The sequence below is a fragment of the Cnephaeus nilssonii genome (genome assembly GCF_951640355.1).
Source record: "Cnephaeus nilssonii genome assembly, chromosome: 7".
Classification (NCBI taxonomy): Eukaryota; Metazoa; Chordata; class Mammalia; order Chiroptera; family Vespertilionidae; genus Cnephaeus; species Cnephaeus nilssonii.
Genome location: NC_137078.1, coordinates 80,383,313 through 80,406,641, shown reverse-complemented (window position 1 = coordinate 80,406,641; position 23,329 = coordinate 80,383,313). Strand labels below are relative to the sequence as shown.

Here is a 23,329-nt window from a genome sequence, read left to right as displayed (position 1 = left end):
GCAGCTCGATGGGGGTCCTCCCGGAGCCCTAGTGACCCCCGTAGCCGCGACCACAGGAAAGGCGTCCGGAAGCTCGAGGCCCGGCGGTCCAGGCGGGGGCGAGGCGGGCGGGATGGGCGCGCGGCGGCTCGCTCCCCGGGCACTGCGGGGGTGACTCTCCCCGCGTCGCACTTGGTACGCGCCAGCGGCGAGGCCAGGCCCAGCCCGGGCGGTACAATAGGGTTGGGCCGGGGCCGGGACTGGGCCGGCGCGGGGCTGGGAGCAGGATCGCGGCCGGGCCATCAGACTCGGGGCGGCCGGCGACTCTGAGCCTCGCAGGCCCCAGCCGAGCCCGCCTCCACCTTGCCCGGAGCGCCCCCCACTCCGACGGTTGCCGCCTGGGCGGGCTGGGCGTGATGTGCCGCGGGACCCCCGTCCTGGCCGCCGGCCGCCGCCGCCGCCGCCGCTGAGACCCCCCAAGACACCCTAGTGACGCTGCAGCCATGGAGAGCGGCCCACATGCGGAGCCGGGTGCCGGCGCACCTCCAGGTAAGCCGGGAGCCACGCTGAGGCGACGTGGGGCGAGATTGAGGGGCCTCGGGGAAGCCGAGGACAAGGCTGGCCCGCTGGGCGGGGACCCCCCCCCCCCTCCGCGCCCTCCGACCACTTGAAGTTTAAAAATAAAGGTGCCGCGGCGGCGGCGACTTGGGGTCACTGATGCATCTTCTGACAGCTACCCCTTCCCCCAACCCGAGCGCTGGGGCGCACTGGGCGGCGGGACCGCGAGGACCCCGCTGCGGAGCCGTCGGGTGACCCTTCCGCCCCAGCCCAGTGCCACCTCGACTTCCCCGCCCCCACCCCCTTCCCAGCCACCCGGGCCCTGAAGATCCTCTTCTGCTGAGCGGGGGCGTCGGCCCGCGCTCTCACCCAGTGGGCACGTGTGACCCCAGCCTGAATGTGTGTGTTGAGGGTCCAGATTCTCAGGCCTGGAGCCCTGCATACCGAAGCGTAGGCCCGGCGCCCCCCACGCCCAGGCCCGGGCTCAGACCTCGCCCCCACCCCATCCCTCCAGCTGCCGCGCAAAGGGCCTGTTGCTGCTGCGGGAGGGCGGGCGGAGCGGGGAGGGAGGGAGGGGGAGGTCTCGAGCGGCGGCTGCCAAGTAACCCGCCGGATAAAGGCGAGGGGGAGGGGGAGGCAGCATTGTTTGGGGCGAGGGCGGGAGCTGGGGAGTGGGCCGTCTCCCCTGCAGCCTGGCTTACTCTGGAGCCCACCCAGCCCGATTTGGGGAGGAAGGGGACAGAAAAATCTGCTTATCCCACTCGTCCTCCTTCCCAGCCTCTCTGGGCCTCAGTCTCCCCCTGGAGAATGAACTGAAGGCTCAAGGCCTGCACTCCGGGGACCTACCACATCATTTCTCAGCCTGAGACTTTGGATACATACCCCCTTACACACACATACTCTCTCTCTCTTTCTCTTTTTCTCTTTCTTTCTTCTCTCTCCAGGCCCCTGACCATCAAAGCTCTCCCTCCCCTCACCCCACCAACCACCAGCGCCCTGGACTTCTGCAAATCCCATTCGGATCTGGGAGCAGCTGATGAGGGGGTGGGGACAGATTTCTGGTTGGGCCTGGCGTTGGAGGGAGGGATTTCTCTTTCTTTTTCTTCCTGGAAGGGGAGGGGAGAGCATGATTACTGAGTACCCAAGTTCTGTTCCCACTGAGTCAGGGGGGAGGTGGCCCCATCCCCACACCTCCATAGAGTCCTAGAGCCTAATCCCATGGCCACCTCCCTGGCCCCTGGGGCGTGGGCCCAGGATGAAACAGTGTCTTGGGTGTGGAGAGCCCAGGACAAGGTGGAGCCGCTTGGCTGTGGGTGGGCACCTCCCCATGCCAGCGTGGGTGCTTCTAGGGGGACCCTGTAGGTGTGGGAGCTGGAGGACGCAGAGGGCAGGCTATCAGACTGGTGTGGTTCGGAAGGTTTGTAGGCTGTGCTGTGAAACAAGGGTGCTTGGGTCTGTCTTGGTTCTGCTGAGTCTGAGAAGGGACACGCAGCGAGGCCCAGCCTGGGTCCATTCCTTCTGGTGACTGGCCCTCTGCACCTCAGGGTCCCCATCACTGGAGTGTTCATCATAGCCTGAATGGGGGTGGTGACTAGGCCATAGATGAGGGCCTAAGTGGCTGGCTCCTTTATAATTAGGGGACATGAGTGGGATGCCCGGACTGGGGATGAGGGAATGGGTGGGATGCTTGACTGTACTAGGAGGCATGCCTGGGGCCTGTAGGAAGACTATTCTATGTACAGGGGTCTGGATGGAGTAACATGAGAGCCTGTTCCGTCACAGAGAGAGTCAAAGGTGATAGAGGCCCCCTCTGAGCCAAGGGCTTCCTAGGAATAAAGGTCCTGCCCACGCCATGTGCCCTGTGAGAGTCTGAGACATGGCTGCGAGGCTGAGTGCACGTGACAGGATCCCTGCCCTCTCTGAGTTCCTTTTGCACACTGGGCATTTACAGGAGGCAGCGTGGAATAGGGGACACGTGTGGCACCTGCCTTTGGGTCAGAACCGGGATGGAAATCCCAGCAAGCCATTTACTGGCAACTGGACTGGAGCAGAGTGACATGCCTGCTCCCCACACAGTTTATGCCCCTGGAAAATGGAGGCAGTGTTATCAATCGTGCGGGAGTGGGGTCAAGTGAGGGTTAGAGGTGAGGTACCTCAAGGGCCCTGGCACACAGACACCCTCAGGACAGTGTTATCACCATAATTACGGTTATGCTCATTGGAACTGGTGCCAGCAGGGAGGTATGAGAGACGTATAGGGGAGGAAAGGGCAGGAATTGGGAGTCAGTTTGCTTAAGAGTATAGACTCTAGAATCAAAGATTTTAAGTCTCCACTTCATAATTTATTACGGTGTGACCTCGGGTTAAGTTGCTTAACCTAAGTCTTAAATTTTCCCATCCATAAAATGAGAATAATGCTAGAAATTAGGGACATTAGGGTCATTAAATTAGATGAACACATAAACAGTTTGTCTAGGCCCTGGCACATAGTTAGTGCTCAATAAACACTATTTCTTTTCTTGTTATTATTTTTAACTCCTTTGGAGGCCTGAGGAAGAGGTTAATTAGAACTTCAGGAGGTAAATGTGGGACAGGGCAAGGGGGGTGGGAGCTCTAGATGGACATGAGGCAGGGTGTGATGGGGCAGTGGGAACAGAGAGCACACGGGAGATGCATGCAGTCCCCATCCAGCACACCCATGCCTGCCATGTGCCAGCTCGCTGCTGGCTGTGCTGACAGCAAAGAAGTGAATCAGGCAGAGTCGCTACTGACCCAGTGGGGGAGGCAGATGTGTTCACTGAAGGGAAACCCAGGTGTAATGGTGCTACAGTGGCCAGAGGGCTCCACTTGGGGAAGGCTTCACGGAGGAGGAGGCATTTGAGGGGACCTGGAAGGATGAGTAGCCATTGGTGAGGCTGGCACAATGGTCCACGTCTCTGCATACGGCAGCACTGACGGCTTCCTCCCTAAATGGACCGGTGGGCCCAGTAATGAGGTCTCTAACGAGCTTCAATGTGTAGTCACGCAAATGCCAAGGAGAAAGGCAGATCCGTAGGCCAGTTCACCCCTGCTTGCCCGCGGGATGGGCATCTGTTGGTGGTGGGGCAGGGCTGAGGGAGTGGGGAGAGGAGCTGAAAGCAGGCCCAGAATAGAAGTGGTGGCACTTGAGGGCAGTCAGGACAGGTCTCAGGTCTGACCTAGGCTGGAAGTTAGGCTGCAAGCAGCTGGGAGCTGTGTCCTTGGGTCCCCCGCTGGGCCTTGGGGCCAGTGAGGGAGCCAAGGAGCCAGGCCCAGATAATGCAGCTTTGTTGACAGTGGCAGCTCTGCCTGGCACCCCGGGCACAGCCTTCAGCGGCTTCTCCATCACCTCTCAGCTGCCCCCACCAGCACTCCTTGCCACTTATGAGAGCAAATGTGGACCAGTAGGCTCCCTGGTGAACCAACTTCCTTCCTGCTTCTATCCATGAAGGGCCTTCTCTGTGCCTGGCACAGTGCTCAGCATGTCACATGCATTGTCTCATTTGATCCTCAAAACATAAGTGGAAACTAGTGCTATCTCCAGTTTGCAGATGGGGCTCAGAGAGGCAAAGTCACTTGTCTAAAGCTGCACAGCTAGGACTTGAACCCAGGTCTGTCTGACTCTAAAGCCTGTGCACCGAACCTCTGCTGAATTATCGTGGCCAAGCTAGTGGCCAACAGTCGGGCCACTTCCCTTGCATGACCTGTCTTCTGTGGGCATCTTGGTCTTGGGGACCCCATGATCTTTTTTCTCTGGCAGGCAGAGGTAGAGCATGTGCCTCCCCTCGCCCCCCCCCCCGCCCCCGCGCGCACACACACGCACGCACGCGCGCACACACATACACACACACACACACACACACACACACACACACACACACACACCCTGCCAGGTTGGTGTCTGACCAGAGGAGGCCTTGGCCCTCGGCGGTGGGACAGTCCAGCCAGTGGGCCATCCTTAGGTCTTGCCTAAGGCTGGGCCTCTGCCCTCAGCACCTAGGCCTCAGTGTGGCCGGCCCTGCCGCGGCTGAGGGAGGGCCATGGTGGAGCCGGACTGCGGGATGGGGTCATTTCCTGCCGCCTAAAATAACAGGAAGTGGGTGCTCCTGATTGGAGGCTGGGAACAATGGCCGCCAACCCGAGAGAGCTCCTTCAGCTCTGCAGTCTCAGTTGGGTTCCCGGCTTTATCATGCACAGAGTCCCGTGGCCTGGCCCCATGTCCTGCCAAGGGTCTGTGGCCTCGGTCCTCAGGACCGCCGGAGCAGGCTGGCCGTCCGGCTTCACTCCCTCAGACCTGGCGCAGCCGGAAGTGAGGCTGCCCCCTAAGGGCCCCTCTGCCCCAGCCCCACCGGCAGGCATCCCCCAGGGTTTGTCCTTCCTGCCTACCCCCATCCTCCCAGCAGATCTCTCCCGGAGAGGAAACCCAGGAGATTGCCCCTTAGGGTAGCAGAGTGAAAGTACAAACCGTCCAACCGATTCCTGTCCAAACCCCAGCTTTGCTACTCACCAGCTGTGTGACTCAAGCAAGTATCTCAACCTCTCTGAATACACGTCCTCATTTGTAAAATGGAGTAATGGTGTCCACCGCATAGGACTGGTGAAGATGAAATGGACTGATGTGCTTAAAGTGTTCAGTGGTCACTGACACAGCATTAGCTGTTGCCGCTGTTAACTGGCCATTCCCTGGGCCCCAAGGGGCAAGGCAGAAGTGACCTGGATGTGGCTGTGTAAATATACTGGGGACATTGTGTCTTTGAGTGCTGTGTGGGTGTCTCTGAAGCACACAGAGGGGATCCCTGGCTCTGTGTGTGTGTGTGTGTGTGTGTGTGTGTGTGTGTGTGTGTGAGAGAGAGAGAGAGAGAGAGAGAGAGAGACACACACACACACACACACAGAGGAATGTGTCTTGTCTCTTGCCATTGTGTGGGCTCTGTCTCTTGCCATTGTGTGGGCTCTGTCCACATGGCGTGTTTCTCTCTCTCTGCGGTGTGTACTCTGTCTCTGTGTCTTTGCCCCTTTGTCGGCCTCACTGTCTTCGTTCGTCTGGTCCAGTGCTACCACCTAAGGAGCTTCTGTGAGAGCCAGGAGGGGCTCTGGCTAGAGGTGCTGATCTCTGTCCCAGTTCCTCTCTCTGCCTCATGCCTCTGCCTCCCCAAGCTCCCCGCTCAGGGGTGCTATCTGTGCGCCCCCTCCCCGCAGCGCTCCCTGGCGCTGTCCCCTGCAGGAGGGGCACTCTCCCCACCCTCTGCCCTGCTGCCTCACTTCCTGCCTCCTGGTGGCCAGCCTGGGCAGGAGCCTGCCTTCCCTGCATTCTTGCACTCTGAGCTCAGCGCCTGCGGGCCCCACCTGCACCCTTCACCGTCTGGGGGAAACCTCCCTGGGGAACACCGAATCATTTCCTTCTTCAAGGAACAGGCAGGAGCCCGGGGGAGGGGTGATGCCTATCAGCAGCAGTGTGACATAAGGGTTTTGTCATCAGACAGCTTGGATTTATATCCTACCTCTGACACCGACATGAGCAATTCACTTAATCTGTCTATGTAAATTTCTTACCTGCAAATCGAGGGCCATCTATAGTACTTCCCCTTTAGGATTGTCATAAGAATCAAATGGGATGAGGGAGAGTGCCTAGTATATGGTAGGGCTTCAATAAATTCGTTTGTTTCCCTTCCTGGGCTTTGGAGCTGGCAGGGCAAACACAGGGGTCTGATACGATCAAGATGTTAGGATTAGAGAGGTTAGGCTTTGGAGAGCTCGGGGTTTGACTGTGTGCTGGCTAAGTAGCTTTCCGCAATCTGTCCGCCCATCTATCCATCCATTCATCCAGGTGTTCAACAAACAGACGTAGAACTCCCTACTCTGTGCTGGGCAGGTGCTATATAAGGCTGAGAGAAGGATCGAGACCCTCATCTCTTCTCTCCACGAGCTCTCACATGGGCAGGGAGGCAAACAGAAAAGCCAGACTGAGTGAGCATGTTGGGAATATCTGGCCGGGCAGCAGTTGTTGGGGTGGGAGGAGAGAGGGACAAGAGGAAAGGACTGCCGGCTCCCAGCGGGTGGAGAAGGCGAGTAATGTGACAGGCCCTCTGCAGACCCCAGGTTCAGCCCCTCCTGGGGCCGTTGAGAAGAGAAGCCTTGTTGACCCTATGACCAGCGCCTGCACCTTTGCCCTGTGAGTTTGTGCCAGGAAAGAAATACAAACTGTCTGCCTCTTATCCAGTTCTCAACAAATACTTCTGGGAGATATCGATGTAGCCGAATAAAACTCACAGTGGCTAAAAGCTCACATTTTGACACAAACCAAACATAAAATGAAGGATCACATTTCAGGATCGACAATGGGGATAACCAGAACTTAGTTTAATCATACCTTCTAGATAACTAACCAAGGAAATAATTTGGCTTAATATCATTTGTTCCGGATAACACTGTCCCAATGACATTCGGGCTGGCATAATTCTGAGGAAAATATTTGTATTCCAGGTCAATAGTCCGCCAGGTCCAAAATAAGGGTTCCAAAAGTCCTGTTTGCCTCTCGAGAAGTCTTTCTTGTTGAGCTGCTGGAGTAAACACTCATTATTCTAGTAACTTCTACCTGAGTGCCTTCACCCAGGGAGTTGCCCAAACTCAACTGAGATGGAATTGCCTGTTGTTTTGCTTTCCTTCCAGGTTCATTTCTTTGCAATAAATTGCCACCTGGATTTAGTCTTTGTTAAAGTACAAGTCTCCTTCTCTCTGCACCCGCTTTAGGCAAGGGTGACTTCCAATATAGCACTTGATCCCCATTCAACAGGCTTTCGTGACTGTCTCGGTACCTGGCGATGCGGTGTCTGCTGGTGCTGCAGCAGTGAGCGAAGCAGACATGGCCCAGCCCTGGTAGGGTTGACCGTTTAAAAAGAACCACACGAGGACGTTTAAAATTGTGACGGTCACAGTGCGCCAGACAAGAGGCACATGAAGCCATGACCGTATATAATGAGGGACTTTATCCTGATCAGAGAAGCCCGGGGAAGGCTTCCCGAGGAAACGGGGACTGAGCTGGGTGGGAGCTGAAGGGCACGTGGGAGCTGGGTAAGAAAAGAGGAGGAAGAGCATGTGCAAAGGCCCCGTGGCTGGAGGGAGCATGGGTGGTTGTCCGATTAGAAGGTCAGTGTGGCTGGAGTGCAGAGAGCAAGTGGGGAGGTGACATGGCGTGGAGATTCAAAAGGTTGGGGGTAGTTGGCGATAAACTATGCCAGCCTTGCAGCTTGGGTTCAAGAATTTTATCTTGATCTTCAGAGCAGCGGGAAGCCACTGAGAGGTTTCGGGTGGCAAGAGCACCCTGATCAGATCTGCATTTGGGAACAACTGCCCTGGCTGCTCCGTGGAGAGCAGAGTGAGAATGGGTGCGGGGGAGCAGTGGAGGACTTTGCAATCATCCAGGTAAGAGAGATGCTGATGCTATCTGGCAGCGGGGAGATCATCGATTTATTCTTCCAACGGGCAGTTGTGGAGCACCTGTGTGCCAGCGTCTTGTGGCCTTAGATCTAGAACGGCTAACAACACAGACACAAATGTGTTCCCTCGTGGAGATTGTCTTCTGCCAATGGGAGAGACTGTTAAAATGGTGTTAATGTTGTGGAGGATAATAGAGTTGGAAAGAAGGAAGTACTGTTGGAGGGAAAGGAGCCACCCACTGCAGTTTGTCATTTTAAGTAGGGGGTCAGGGGAGGCGTCATTGAGAAGGAACATTGGAGTCAAGACCTGAAGAAGGAGGTGAGGGAGTGAGACCTGCATAATCCGGGGCAGAGGATTCTTGGCGGAGGGAACAGCAAGTGCGAAGCCCTGAGGCGGAGCGTGCCTGGCACATGTAAGGAACAGTGGCTGGAAGAGACTGAGCAGGGGGCAAAGAGGAGGAAGAGACGAGGTCTCAGAGGCAATGGGCTGGAGAGGGAGGATCCTGACAGGCCCCGGAGGCCATGTGATGCCTTTGATTTTTCCTCCCCGGCAGATGGGGCATCTTGGAGAATTTTGGCAGAGGAGTGATTTGATCTGACTTATTTTTAAACAGAATCACTTGCTGCTGTGTTGAGAAATGGCCAGAGGGGAACAAAGAATAGCACTGGGTGGGCTTTTATAGGGGATGGCAGTGGCTGAAACACTAGAAGTGAAGCTAGTAAAAGCGATTGGATTCAGAATGTATTTTGCACATTGAGCCAAAGAAGATTTATTGAGAGATTAGATGTGGGATGTGAGATAAGAAAAGATTCTAAAATGACTCCAAGGGTTTTGGCCTGAGAAACTCGAAGGACAGGGTTGCCATTGCCTGAGATGGGGAAGACTCGGGGAGGAGCAGCGTTTGGGGGAGGGAATATCAGGAACTCAGTTCTGGATGTGTTAGATTTGGGGTGTCTGTAAGACATCCAGGGGTATCAAGTAGGGAGTTGCATGAGCGAAACTGGAACTCAAGGGAGAGGTCTGGACTGGAGAAGCAAATTTGGTTGTCAGCAGAGTGCTGGTATTTAAAGCCGTGAGTCTGGATGAGGTCACCGAGGGAGTGCGTGTAGACAGAAGGGAGATGAGGTCCTCCACTGAGCCCTGGGGCACTTGGGCACTGAGAGTTAGCAAGTTAAGGAGGGAACGGCAAAGAAGTCTGAAAAGTCATAGCCAGCAAGATAGGGAAAACCAGGAGAGGCTGTCTTGAAAGCCTGATCAAGGAAGTGTTCAAGGAGCAGCAAGAACCCACTGTGTCAGATGTGGCTGATAGGTTAGATTTAACCATGTGGAGGTCACTGGTGACCTTGAGAAGAGCAGTGTCGTGGAGCAATGAGAGTGGAGGCCTGACCACATGGGTTCTAGTGGCAGGATGGGAAGAAGTGGACAGATTCTATCGGGCAGGTGCCAGACACGATATACCTACTCACCATCGGTCCCAACAACTTGCTGAGGAAACTGAGGTTCAGGGCTTGCCCCAGGTCCCACAGCGGAGCTAGGATTCCCCACTCAGGCCTATCCGACTCTAAGACCTTTCTACTTCCCTGCGTCAGACACCAGGTCCAGGTCGTTCAAGCCTCCCTCTTGCCCTCCTCCCAGGTTCCCTTTACGCGGCTTATCAGGACCTAGTTGGAGATTGTGTCTTGCCTGGTGGGTGTGATTTGCCTAGGTCTAGACAAACATCGGCCTACGAGTTTTCCTTGCAACACCTGCAGCACGCACAGGTGCTAGGAGAATGGCAACATCCGGGCCTCACCCTCAGCCTTCAAGCTTAGTATTTACAAGCCTAGGCCTTTGGGCCCCAAACAGTTCTGGGTTCGAATGCTGCCCCGTACTAGTTCTATGACCCTGGCAAATCTGCTCAGTGGGGTAAGCTTTGATTGTCTCATGTGTGTAGGGGGATCAGAATCTCTGCCTCTCAGAGTTCATGTGAAGATGCAGGATGGAGATTCAGAGGGTCTAGCTCTACTCCTGGTGGGGTAAGCACTCACTGAATAGTTACCACTACAATAAGTCCTCAACGCCGTCAATAGGTTCTGTGACTTCAAGTGAAACCACATACAATGAGACCAATTTTACCATAGGCTAATTGATAGAAACAAGAGTTAAGTTCCTGTGGTACCTCATCAATGTTATAACAAAAGGATGTTGTATGAAACTACATTACTGTCTTCCAGGACCTGCGGTAGTTTTATTGCTGATTAGAGCTGGAAGGGAGTTTGCAGGTGGCGGGAAATAGACCAGCCAGGACCAGGCAGCTGGGAGCTGGCACGAGGAGTGCTGGCTGGACTGGCATGGAGTCTCGGGGCTCTTGGGGAGACAGGGCCTCAGCTGAGGCTCTTGCCTGGAGCCCAGGAAGCTAGAAGGGGAGGAATGAGGGGAAAATAGTGTGAGCCTTACATAATTTCATTGTGTAACATGTATGACCTCATACTGCTTAAACAGAGGCAGGCTGGTGAAATGAGTAAGAGCATGGATTCTGGTGACAGATGCTGGGTTCAAGTCCAGCCTCCATCACTCACCAGCTGAGTGACCTCAAATCACTTTACTCAATGTCTCTTTGCTTTACTTTCCTCATCTGTACAAGAGAGATATTTATAGTGTCTCCTTCACAAGTATTTTCAGTGAGGACTAAACTAATATGTGTAAAGTGCTTTCAATTTAGGAAGCTCTTGGGAAATGTATAAGCGTTAGTGGTTATTCTTATCACTAACACTCCTCACAATCCTGTGAGGCAGGTACTGTCTGCATTTTATAGAGGAGGAGCTGTGACACAGAGAGGGTCTGTAACTAGCCCAAGGTCACACAGTTAGTGGGAAAGCCGGAATTCACATTCAAATAGTCTGCCTTTACAGCCCATACTCAACCACCGGACATCTGTCTCCTCTAAAAAAGGCACCCCATCCCAAAGGCGGTACCTTGGGCGTCCCTGCACACACATTGCCACCCACAGGGATGGGGAGTTTGCCACCTCCTGAAAGGCCAGAGTTCCCAGAAGAGAGGACCTAGTATAGTGAAGGCACCTAATAGGAGCAAGTAATGCTTCCCTAGATTCACCTTCCCATGGACCCTGGCCCTGCTGCCTAAGCCCAGGTCAGTGGCTGTGTCCCCCACTGGTCTCTTCAGTGCCCAGAGTCGCAGCAGATGGCACTAGGGCTCAACACGCAGAGGCTTCTCTTTGGGAGCTTTGTAAGACCCACAGGGAGAGGGAGGAAAGTTCTGTTTCCTGGCACTTTACTGACATCCCTGCTGGCTTGGGATCATTGCCCCATTTTACAGATATGAAAGCTGAGGCTTAGAGGAATTGATTCACTTGCCCAAGGTTATCTGCCAGGGAAGTGGGCCCTCCTGTCCTGTCTTGGGATAGTGACATCAGAATTGGGCCCTCAACTGAAGCTGAGGCCTGTCTTTCAGCTGCCCCATAGTGTACATGTGCTCACATGTGTGCATGCACAGGTGCATACCAAGTCATGTGGCTTCCTGCCTTGGCTCTTTGGTATCTTCTACAGAGTCCCTAAAATACTAATGTCTTAAGAGAAGGAAGCTGAGGGTGGTTGGAAAAGAAGAAAAGATTACAAAGTGGACATAGCTGGTTGCCCATCCAGTTGGGGATCCTACTTGTGCCCATGCTATGTCCCTCCTCTTCTCCAGTCCCATGTGCCCAGCACTGGCACCCTCTGAGAACCAGACTGGGGTTGGGCGCTGGGACCCAGAGGTAAAGCAGAAAGGTGAGGGAGGCAGATGTGGAAACCAGTCATTACCATTTGGTGCGTCAAAAAGTGCTACAAACCTCTCAAGTGTTTTGTTGTTGTTGTTGTTTGTGGGATTTTTAAATTTTTATTTTAGAGAGTGAAGAATGGGGAGAGAAAGAAAGAGAAACGTTGCTTTGTTGTTCCACTTATCTATGTATTAATTAGTTGATTCTTGTATATGCCCTGGCTGGGGATCAAACCCGCAACCTTGGTGTATCGGGACGACACTCAAACCAACTGAGCTACCTGGGCAGGGCTCCTCAGTTTTTCCAGCACACAGCCTGCTCCCTTCTGCCCCTTGGCAAACGCTCTTTTTGCCAGAACCCTCTCCTCCTGATTTTGCCAACTCCAGCTCATCCTTCAGAGCTCAGCTTCATTGTTACTTCTTCAGGAAACCCCCAAATGTAGGTTAACCATCTCTGCTATGTTACCCCCTGACAGAGTCCTTATTCTCTACTGTAACTGCCTGGCTCTTTGTCTGCCCTGCTTGAGGGTGGGACCATGGCTATTTTCTCACCATTATATCATTAGTGTCTGGAACAGTGCCTGGTACATAGAAGGAACTCAATGAACATGTTGGGTGAATGAATGAACAAGTCGGTTGGGCAAGGAAAGAGCTTCGCATTGAATTGATGATGCCGATGTACTGTCTGACTCTCCTCTCTTGTGTTGGTGTTCCAGCTATGGCAGCCAGGACGCCCCCAGAGCCAAGACCTTCTCCAGAAGGTGATCCCTCTCCGCCGCCACCACCACCACCGACGTCAGCCCTGGTGCCCGACACTCCCCCGGACACCCCTCCCGCCATGAAGAATGCCACTAGCTCTAAGCAGCTCCCACTGGAACCAGAGAGCCCCCCAGGGCCGGTTGGGCCTAGACCAGCCCCCCAGCAGGAAGAGTCCCCTTTGTCAGAAGCGAAGACCAGGGGACCCACCCCACCAGCCACAGGCCCACGGGATTCCAGGCCTCCTCGAAGGAGCAGCCAGCCATCCCCAACGGCAGGGCCAGCCTCTGACAGCCCTTCTGCCAAGCAAGGTGTGTGTGATGCCCGTAGTCCTGGCCCAGACCCCTTAGCTCAGGGTTCCAGCCCTAATGACACCACCAAAGGGAGTCTCTGCCCTGGAGGAGATGGGGAAAGGGATGGGGAGGTCCTGGGGGGGGAGGTTTCCTTTGGAAGAGCCACTTGATCTAAATCTATTCTTGTTCCCTCTACTAAGATGCGAAGAAGGCAGGAGAGAGACACAAACTGGCAAAGGAGCGGCGAGAAGAGCGGGCCAAGTACCTGGGTGAGTGTTTAGGAAATATCATCTTCCTCAACATCATCATCGTCATCATGAATGCCCTATTAACATTAACACGTCTGGACACTTAATTATGTGGACTGTGCTGAGAGCAGTACCTGGATTATCCCAGCTGATGCTCTCAACCCATTTTGAGGACGAGGAAACTGAGGCTCAGAGAGATGAACTCATTTGCTGCAGTCACGTAGCTCATGGAGTACCCAAGGTTCAGACCAGAGGCTCATGCTTTTAATCACAGCCCACGGAAATCAGTCCAACAGGCCCCGAAGTCAGACGGGTCTGGCACTAAAGAACTCAGTTGTTCTCAGTGCCACGTGACTGTGAGGCCAGTGGGGGAGAACTAGGCCTCCCGTTCTGAGGCCTGAGCCCGTCAGCAGGAAGGAAACCCTTTAATTTGAGGGGGCGTCTGAGCGCAGAGGCACCTCCCCAAAAGCAGGCAGGAGACAGACCCACCCAGGAAGGTCCTCCTCCTGCAGAACCCCTCACACCCCTCGGGGCCCCTTTCCCACAGCGGCCAAGAAGGCAGTGTGGCTGGAGAAGGAGGAGAAGGCCAAGGCCCTGCGGGAGAAGCAGCTGCAGGAGCGCCGGCGGCGGCTGGAGGAGCAGCGGCTCAAAGCTGAGCAGCGCCGGGCAGCTCTGGAGGAGCGGCAGCGGCAGAAGCTGGAGAAAAACAAGGTGCGTTGATGTTGACTCTGCGCATGGATCTGCATACCCGTGTGCGCACACATCTGTACACTGGCTCAGTGTGGACACATCTGTGTTTGCGCCTCTGAGTCACCTCTGTCTACATGGTTATATCTGTGTGCACACCTATCATTGGGTCTCTGTGGGTTCGATAGCTGGGCATCTGTGCAACAGCAGACATGGTCGGGTCCGTACTTGCCAAGGTGGGCACCTGTAACTGTGTGCTGTCAGACAGTATTTGTGTGAGTGTGTGTGTGTGTGTGTGTGTGTGTGTGTGTGTGTGTGTGTGTGTTTGCTTGTTCGCGCACACCCTGTGTGTGGGTGTTTGCACGCAGAGATGAGTCTGGATGAGTGTGCTGAGCTCCACAGGTGAGGAGAGCCTTGACTTGAGCATCAGTGAGGAAATGAAAGTGTGGCCTGGCTCTGCCCATCGGCCTCAGGCTGAAAGGAAAACATTGCCTCAAGGTCAGGACCCGCAGTGCCAAGGGGACATGACCCCACCTGGGAGCCCCAGGCAGGGAGAGTCCCACCCTGTGCTCGGAGAAACAACTCATACACTCAGGAAATGACTCAAGAACAGTGAAAAGCTCCCCAAGAACAAGGGATCTGCCGCAGATGGTCCTTAATCATGGCAAGGATTCAGTAACCTTGGTTACCTGCAGTGAATCAGAGAAAACTTCTGGGGAAGGGCATTGTCCCCGGAGAGAGAGGGCTCTTTCTCCCAGGTACAATGAAGGATTTTGAACCTAGACTTCCCTTTTCTCGCCCTCCCCACCAGGAGCGCTATGAAGCAGCCATCCAGCGGTCAGTGAAGAAAACGTGGGCAGAAATCCGGCAGCAGCGCTGGTCCTGGGCAGGGGCCCTGCACCACAGCTCCCCAGGACGTAAGACCAGTGAGTGGGCTGGAGGGGCTGGTGGGTGGGTGGGTGGGCGAGGCGGGGACCTGAGGCATGGGGGAAGGGAGCAGCTGCAGTGCAAGGACTGGCAGCTCCCTGCAGCAGGTATGCCTTGCTTCCTGTGACTTGTGGCTTCTGGAATGGTCTGTGGACCAAATTGTTCCTTCTCAAGGACCTCCATTATCCAGTCAGAGATGGATTCTCTTCATTTGGTTTGCTCGTCAAACCTGTCGTTTTAGGTTTAGCCTTCTTTGCTCCTGACAATTATTATTAGTTGATGCTATGTAAAAGAGGACTCTAATGCCCTGTAGACATGGGATATTTAAAAAAAAATGTCGCACTCCCCAACCCCTCACCCCTTATGTACCTGTCTTGGAGGGTAGATTTTTGTCTCTGAGTTTTCTTCACGTAGGGCCATCATGGATTTTGGTCTGATTCTTTGCTGGCATGTTTGGATATCTTTATGTAATGGCAAGGTTCAGTGTTTCCAGCTGTGTATCTTTTGGTGTATGTGCTCATGGATCTGGGCATTGTGTGTCTTAATGTTTGCCTTGGTGTGTTCGTGGCCTTGTGGACCTTGGTGAGGACTCCAAGCTCTGGCACTTGTGGTGTGACCTCTGACTTCTCGATGTCTCACTTTCTTCATCTGTAAAATGGGGATAACAATACTGCTTGCCTCCGAGGTTGTAGGTAGATGTTTGGGAGAATCAAGTGAGGTAACATGTGTGTGGTGTCCAGCACAGTGCCTGGTACATGGTAAGCATCCCAACAAATGTTAGCCGTTACAAATACCATAATTAAGTTGCTTCGATGTGTTCGTGCCTGTGTGCATCTGGGTCTGACATGTTCTCTCTCAGTGTTTGTGTTTCTATAACTGTGCATGTCTGCACACACGTGTGCATGCAAAAATGCCTATCACTCTATATGCCTGTGCCTGCATGTCTTTCGTGTCTGTATGAATATGTGGATTTGTGCAAATGACTGTGACTGTGGGTTCCTCTGTTTAGGAACGTCTCTGCATCGTCCCAGTGTGTGGGTGTTGTGGCCAGAGCGCCTTGGCTGGGCAGTGTCAGCAAGTGCAGCACTGGGTGGCTGTGGGGGAGGGCTTGCCGCGCCCAGCCCTAGGGAATGGCTTCTGGGCCAGGAAATGTATAGTTTCTCTAGTTTTACTCCATCTCCTCCTTCTGTTCCATCTCCGTCGGCTCCCCCAATACAGGTTGTCCCTGATCACCTACCCCAACCCTCCTCCCAGAGCCAAGTCTGCCTCCTCCTCCCCTTCCTAGCCTGCCCACTCCTCCCTTTCCCACCTGCCCGCGGAGCATCCTGCATGGAAGGCCTCAGTGTGCCCCGGCTCCTGTGTGGCCCGGCCCTAATGCCGTGTCTTTTCCCCTCTAGGTGGGAGCAGGTGCTCTGTGTCGGCAGTAAACCTGCCCAAACACGTGGACTCTATAATCAACAAGCGGCTCTCAAAGTCCTCTGCCACGCTCTGGAACTCCCCCAGTAGAAGTAAGAGAAGGCCCAGCCCTGCTCCCTCCAGAGTCCCTTGTAGCTCCCAACCAGCCTCCAGAGCTCAGCAAGAACCCCAGGTCCCCGGAGTCCTCACATACTCTAGGTCTCCATCCCCACTCTACCCCACCTGGGGTTCTGTGCCCCTCGGGGGAGCCGGCATTTGGGTCTGGACCCTGAGGACAGAGATGTGCCCTGCAGGGAGGAGAACAGAGACAAAGGGCAGAGAGCAGGCAGAGACCTGGCAGGGGCCTCGAGAGCAGGTGGGGGTGGGGGTGGGGGTGGGAACGGGCAGGCAGCCTCATCTGCAACCGCAGCCAGCTGGCCTAGGCCAGCCTTAGGCAGGTGGCCTTGCCCCCGAGTACCAGACTGGCCTGGGTGCTATGTGTGTGGAGGGGGCCCCTTTTTCTGGCTCCACCTTAGAGGGTCCATGCAACCCTGCCCTCTCTGCCTTAGAACCCCAGCCATGGCCGTGGCCGGCTCCAGAGCTGTGGCCAACCAGGGTGGCATGGCCCCTGCTTCTCACTGCCCTGGTGCTCACATGTGAAGGGCCATGGTAGGAGCTATTTATAAGTTTCTCCAGCTTTTATTTGGTTGCTCTGTTGCCTGGCAACCAAATCAGCTGTTGTACCAAACCCACCTGACTGAGACTTAAAAATATCTCAGCAGCTGAGGGGACAGAGGAGGGTGGCCCAGGGCAGCCAGGCCCCCTAGCAGTCTCACCCTGTCATGGGATGCGTAAAAGTTAGGACTCTCCTGAGTCAGAGGAGCACAAGGACCCTTACTGTCCCAAATCCTTGGGGTCATGCCTCCCCAGCCCTCTGATGGCAGGAGGGAAAGGGCGCTACGGTGGGACCCTTACTGGCAGCTCCTTGCTTTACTCACCACAGAGCCCTTCCATCTGCGGGAGTGGTAGGAGCAGACCCTCATGCTCTACAGCACTTTGCCCGGAAAGTGTCTTGTTGCCTTGGTCTGCAGTGGGGGTCAGACTCGAGGGCGAGAAGTGTGGCCAGGGGTGATCAGGATAGAGCCCTCCTGGGGAGACTCCTTGGGCTTGGCATGGGATGGTACCTGGCCACCCCCTTTTGCTTTTGCCTGTGCCCTGCAGCTCCCCTGCGGTAACCAGCTCCTCCTGGCATTCTCCCCCTAGATCGAAGCCTGCAGCTGAGCGCCTGGGAGAGCAGCATCGTGGACCGTCTCATGACGCCCACCCTCTCCTTCCTGGCACGGAGTCGCAGTGCAGTCACACTGCCCCGCAATGGCCGGGACCAGGGTAGGGGCAGCGGCCCTGGGAGAGCCCCCATGAGGGGCCGGGCAGTGGCCAGCCTCACGTGTGGGCCACATCCCAACCGCACTCATCCTTCTGCAGCCGTGCCGGTGTGCCCGCGCTCGGCCTCTGCCAGTCCCCTGATGCCACCATGCAGCGCCCCCCGCAGCAGCATGCACCGCTGCACCCCCTCCTCCGGGGAGCGTGGGGAGCGCCGCAAGCCCAGCTCGATGGGCAGCCCCACCCCGGTCCACCGCAGGCCCCAGTCCTCACCGGTAAGTAGCCGTGCAGGTGGGCACAGGGAGCCCAGCTTGGGAGTGTGGGCACCACTGACTTCTGTTCCTGCCTCCCGCTTTCCATCCCCTTCCTCACTAGGTGCAGAAAAAGGAGAAGAAGGACAAGGAGCGGGAAAATGAGAAGGAAAAGAGTGCCCTGGCCCGGGAGCGCAGCAAGAAGCGTCAGTCACTGCCCGCCTCGCCACGCCCTCGCCTCCCTGCTGGCCCGGCCTCTGAACTCAGGTGGGCACCCACCTTTTGGGTGTTTTGATCACCGAAGTACCTTAGCACCTAGAACAGTGCCTAGCACCTGGTAAGCTCTCAACAAATACCTGCTGAGTGAATGAAGGAACCTGTCAGGTACTGTTCTGGGTGCTAAGGACACTTTGGTGAGCCAAACCACACCTCATTCTTGCTCTTATTAATCTTGCTGACTACTGGGGAAACAGACATCATCAAATGAATGTGTAGCCCTAGCTGATGAGGTTCAGGGAACAGTGCATGAGCGCGTCCCATGCACGAAGGGGTCCCCATTCAATTCCCAGTCAGGCACATGCCCAAGTTGTGGGCTTGATCTCCAGTAGGGGGTGTGCAGAATGCAGGAGATCGATGTTTCTCTCCCTCTTCCTTCCTCTCTCTTTCTAAAAACATATGTATTTTTTAAAAAGAATATGTAATTGCAAACTGGGATATATACTCTCCAAGGAAATACTATGGTTATGTGAGAGCATATAAGGTGGGGGTGCTGGCCTAGCCTGGAAGGGACAGTTCCCTGAGGAGTGACATCCCCAGGGTGTGTATATGTATGCGTGGACTCTGTGCCCTCCAGGCTTAACATTTCCCTTTTTTTCTCAGTCCCAAATCTAAGGCCCGGCCATCCTCTCCCTCCACATCCTGGCACAGGCCTGCCTCTCCCTGCCCCAGCCCAGGGCCCAACCATGCTCTACCCCCAAAACCACCATCCCCTCGAGGCACCACTGCATCACCCAAGGGGCGGGTTCGGAGGAAGGATGAGGCAAAGGAGAACCCCAGTGCGGCAGGACCCGAGGACAAGAACCAGAACAAGGGCAAGACCAGTGAAGAGAAGGAGCCTGCAGCCCTGGCCTCACCGGCACCCTCACCTGTGCCCTCACCCACCCCAGCCCAGCCCCAGAAGGAACAGCCCACAGCCGAGATCCCTGCAGGTGGGCATGAAGAGAGAAGGTGGAAAGGGGGGCAGGGCAAGAGAGGACAGCTTGCCCTGTGTGGCGGAGGTGGTCAGAGGTGTGGGCCCAGAGAGGACTGTGGACTGGGTTTGGAAGATAGGACCTTCAGCAGGGCCAGTCCCAGGGCACAGGCCAGAGAAGAGGAGCTCATATCTAAGTTGATGGCAGAAGTTGAATGGGTGGGTCAGCCTGAGGTCCAGGAAGCAGGCATGCAGGGGTGCTGGAGGTGCCTGAGCTGACTCCTGGACCTTGTTTCCACTCCAGATACTGCTGTCCTGACCTCACCCCCAGCCCCGGCCCCCCCAGCCCCTGCTCCCCCAGTGACTCCCAGCAAACCCATGGCCGGCACCACAGACCGCGAAGAGGCTACTCGGCTCCTGGCTGAGAAGCGGCGCCAGGCCCGGGAGCAGCGGGAGCGCGAGGAACAGGAGCGGCGGCTGCAGGCAGAAAGGGACAAGTGCGTGCCCCGGTGGGACGGAGGGGGATGAAGGGGACCCATATGGAGGCTGCTAAAGAAGCGCGGACCGAGCACGAGTTTCCTTTGTGCCCCAGGCGAATGCGAGAAGAGCAGCTGGCTCGGGAGGCCGAGGCCCGGGCTGAGAGGGAGGCAGAGGCCCGGAGGCGGGAAGAGCAGGAGGCCCGAGAGAAGGCGCAGGCCGAGCTGGAAGAGCAGGAGCGGCTGCAGAAGCAGGTGCCTGGACGGACGGGCAGGGCAGGGCTGGGCGGGGCGCGGGCGCCTCCTGCTGGTGGGCCGAGGGCTGGCCTGGAAGGAAGGCTGGAGTCCAGCGGCTTAAAGCTCACTGGGGTCTTTGGCAGAAAGAGGAGGCCGAAGCCCGGTCCCGGGAGGAGGCAGAACGGCAGCGTCTGGAGCGGGAAAAGCACTTCCAGCGCGAGGAGCAGGAGCGGCAGGAGCGCAAAAAGGTATTGGAGCCGGAGCCATGGCCCCGGGGGGCGGGGCTCCGGGGGGCGGGGCGGGGCTTCTTGGGGCGGAGCCTTTCTGGGCCCGGTCCCTGTTTCATTAATGGTACTAGTAGGGTTACGGGAGTGGGAGCTGCCTTGGACTTGTAAAGGGTAGGACACGAGGGTATTGGGGTGAGTTCTGGTTCCTGGCCTGTAAAGGACTGGTATGAGCTGGAAGGGCCCTGAGACCCCAGGCCTGGGGCTGATGGTGGGAGGTTTAGAATATGGGCAGCACTTGACCCTAACCGATATGGGGCTTCCAAACAGCGTCTGGAGGAGATCATGAAGAGGACTCGGAAGTCAGAAGCTGCTGAAGCCAAGGTCAGGGTTCCCCAAGGGCAGCGTTGGGAGTGGGGGTCGGATGAGGAGGAGGCTGGGGGATAGCATTCAGGGTGGAGGAAGGAGGCTGAGGCAGGCTGCTCGGTCTCGGCTGGGGGAAGGAAGAATTCGGCACCTCAGTCAGGTGGGACCAGATACACCCTGAGTCTGATTGCTCTTCCTCTTTACAGCAAAAGCTGGAAAGAAAGGAGGCAAACACCAACAATTGTAGCCCAGGTAAAGGCCCTATTCCCCTCTGTCCCTTTCACCATCCCATCATCATACCTCCTCCTCTCACCAGCCTGCAACTGATGGCCATTCCTTCCCTGTGATAGACACTGTCAAAGCCGAAGACTCCCGGTCCTCAGGGCTGCAGAAGGAGGCTGTGCAGAAAGAGGAGCTGGCCCCCCAGGAGCCTCAGTGGAGGTACCAGCTCCCAATCCCGGGGTCCTGGGCAGGAAGTCAGGGGCAGGCTGGAGCTGTGGGGGTGCCTGGGCTGTCCTAGGATGTGAGGTGCCTGAGTGTGTTCCTGCATCTACAGCCTGCCTAACAAGGAGTCCCTGGTGAATGGCCTGCAGCCTCCCCCAGCACACCAGGAGAATGGCTTCTCCCCCAAGGGACCCTCTGGTGAAAAGAGCCTGGGCCGAACGCCAGAGGCACTCCTGCCCTTCGCAGAGGCCGAAGCCTTCCTCAAGAAAGCTGTGGTGCAGCCCCCACAGGTCACAGGTAGGGACCCCTGACTCCCAGGCCCACAGCCTTCCCTCCCAGCAGCCTTCCCAGAACCCCCCAGCCTTGCCCTCTGTTCCAGCTCTGCCAGAGGCCTTCTCACACTCCACATGCCACCCCACCCCGGCGGGCCTGGCTTGGAGGCATAGTTTGCCTGACTGTTTCCCCTCCCGCTTTTTCCCCAGAAGTCCTTTAAGGGGTTGCCTTGGATCCAGGCACAGCTATGAGGGCTCCTCTGCATCGTCTACCAGGATGTCTGGGAAAGAAAGAAACAGAACAAAGCCGGAAGTGGCCTGGGCCCCTGGGGGTGGGTCCTCTGTTATTTTTAATCAGCACCTTATAGACTGTTGTCTCTGGCTGGAGCCAGGCCCTGCCCCTCTGTGCATTTGTGTGCTCACACGCGCGGAAACCTCCCACACACACATACACTCACAGCCTCTCCGGCCTCCTTCCTTGGGGAAGGGCCGCCTGTAGTATTTGCCTTGGTTTGGTGGGGTACAGTGGATGTGAATACTGTAAATAGCTTGTGCTCAGACTCCTCTGCCTGGAGGGGGCGGGTGCAGGAGGCAGACCCTCCCAAGACTCCCTGGGGAGATCTTCCTCTCTATTTAACTGTAACTGAGGGGGAGCCCAGGTTTGGGGATGGGGAGCACCTTGGGCCACAGGATGTTGGTTGCTTTAGGGGTACCCATGCCCCTGCCCTCGCCTGGAATCAGTGTTATTGCATCTGATCAAACTTCTCCAGAAATAAAGTGAGAATAATCCTGCCAGTCCTGTCTGTCCTTGGGGCTGGCGGTGGGGGAGGTAGCAGGTGACCTCCCGAGTTCTAAGAAGAACTTAAGGAGCCAGGGCCTGGGGATATCTACTCCTGCCTGACAGTAGTCCTAGTGGTCTTCCAGTTTAGTCATGAATTCATTCATTTATTCATCTCACAAGGATGTTGCATCTACTCTGTGCCAGGCAGTGGTCACATGCTGGGGATACAGTAGTGGGAAAGATGTAGCCTCTCTCCTCAGGGAGCAGGTAAGTGTCGTGGACACTGCGTTGCCAACTCGACATCCATTCCCATCCCCGCTTCCTTATTCCAAACAGAATCCTGACTTTGTTCAGGTGGCCATCTTCCTCCTGGATCCCACTCTGTGCTCCAGTGGAGATGGACCTAGCCTCAGGGTGAATCATGATTGTAATGAGCCAAAACTGGTGGTCCCAACGCCCTCCTGTGTGATGGTTTAGTATGGGCCTGTGACACAATTCCAGCCACAGACATATAAAGAAAAGCCTTCCAAAAAAAGAAAAGCCTTCTGGGCTTCTAGGAGAGGCTTCCTCACTTTTATTATTTATTTGTTTATTTTATTATTTTTTTAATTCTCACCCAAGGATATTTTTCCATTGATTTTTTAGGGAGAGTGGAAGAGAGTGGGAAAGACAGAAATATCGATGCGAGAGAAACATTGATTGGTTGCCTCCTGCACACGCCCTGACCAGGGCCTGGGGTTCGGGAGGAGCCTGCAACCGAGGTGCCTGCCCTTGACCAGAATTGAACCCTGGACCCTTTGGTCAGCAGGCCGACGCTCTATCCACTGGGCTAAACCGGCTGGGACTTCCTCACTTTTAAAAACGATGCCATGGTAGTCAGCCTCGGTCAACCCTTCAGTGTCCCCACCTCCTAGTGTTCACACCCTGTGTAGTCCCTTCCATGCTGTACCAGTGTTGGGCTGAGTGACTGACAGAGATGGCATGTCCCATCCGACATTTGGTCATTAAAGACACCGCAGCTTCTGTCTTGGTGGCTATCACTCTTGGATCACTCCCTCTGGAGGAAGGCAGTTGGCACATCGTGGGCAGCCTAATGGAGAAACGCGATCAAGGGACCGAAGACCCTGCCAATGGCCACGTGAATAAGCTTGGAAGTGGGTACTCCAGCCCCAGTTAATCCTTCAGATGACTTCGGCCCTGACCCACAGCTTATCAATAACCTCCTGAAAGACCCTCTGCCAGAACCCACCAGCTAAGCCACTCCTGGGTTTCTAACCCTCAGAAACTGTGAGATAATAAAGGTTGTTTTAAACTGATAAGTTTTGTGATAATTTCTTACACAGCAAGAGACAACTAAAACTAAGACGCATAATGATGGGAAAACCCTGCTTGTCTGATATGAGGTCAGACTATGAAGCCTGGAATTGCTGCATCCATCCTGCTAACCAACCTGAGGACAAAGCCAGCGTCAAGGTGGCAGAGCAGCAAGAGGGGAAGAACCTAGATCCGAGAGAACATCATTGAATTAACCAACCTCAAAAACAGTCCTGCCCCTACACAACTTCCTTCTTCAAAGAGCCAATGGAGTTGGATTTTCTGTTATGTGTGGTCAAAAGCTTTTAATGCATCTAGGGACACAGACGATAAGTATATAAATG

At 55.5% G+C, this 23,329-nt stretch overlaps 1 protein-coding gene across 8 annotated transcripts; it reads left to right on the top strand.

The window, feature by feature from the left end:
- Window positions 1-212: 212 nt before the first annotated feature.
- On the top strand, window positions 213-21,682 carry MAP7D1 (MAP7 domain containing 1). 8 transcript variants are annotated; one of them, XM_079776199.1, is made up of 18 exons: window positions 214-528; window positions 12,462-12,812; window positions 12,995-13,063; window positions 13,590-13,753; window positions 14,541-14,646; window positions 16,054-16,164; window positions 17,315-17,437; window positions 17,534-17,706; window positions 17,807-17,949; window positions 18,562-18,890; window positions 19,176-19,368; window positions 19,464-19,602; window positions 19,728-19,832; window positions 20,139-20,192; window positions 20,381-20,426; window positions 20,525-20,615; window positions 20,731-20,915; window positions 21,101-21,682. In XM_079776199.1, the coding sequence occupies exons 1-18, from the start codon at window positions 483-485 to the stop codon at window positions 21,109-21,111; spliced, it is 2,439 nt and encodes an 812-aa protein (XP_079632325.1). In that variant the 5' UTR covers window positions 214-482; the 3' UTR covers window positions 21,112-21,682. The 8 variants fall into 8 exon arrangements, with proteins under 8 accessions (XP_079632323.1, XP_079632322.1, XP_079632327.1 ...); XM_079776198.1 differs by having other exon boundaries at window positions 14,541-14,655; XM_079776197.1 differs by having other exon boundaries at window positions 213-528; window positions 17,315-17,706.
- Window positions 21,683-23,329: the final 1,647 nt, after the last annotated feature.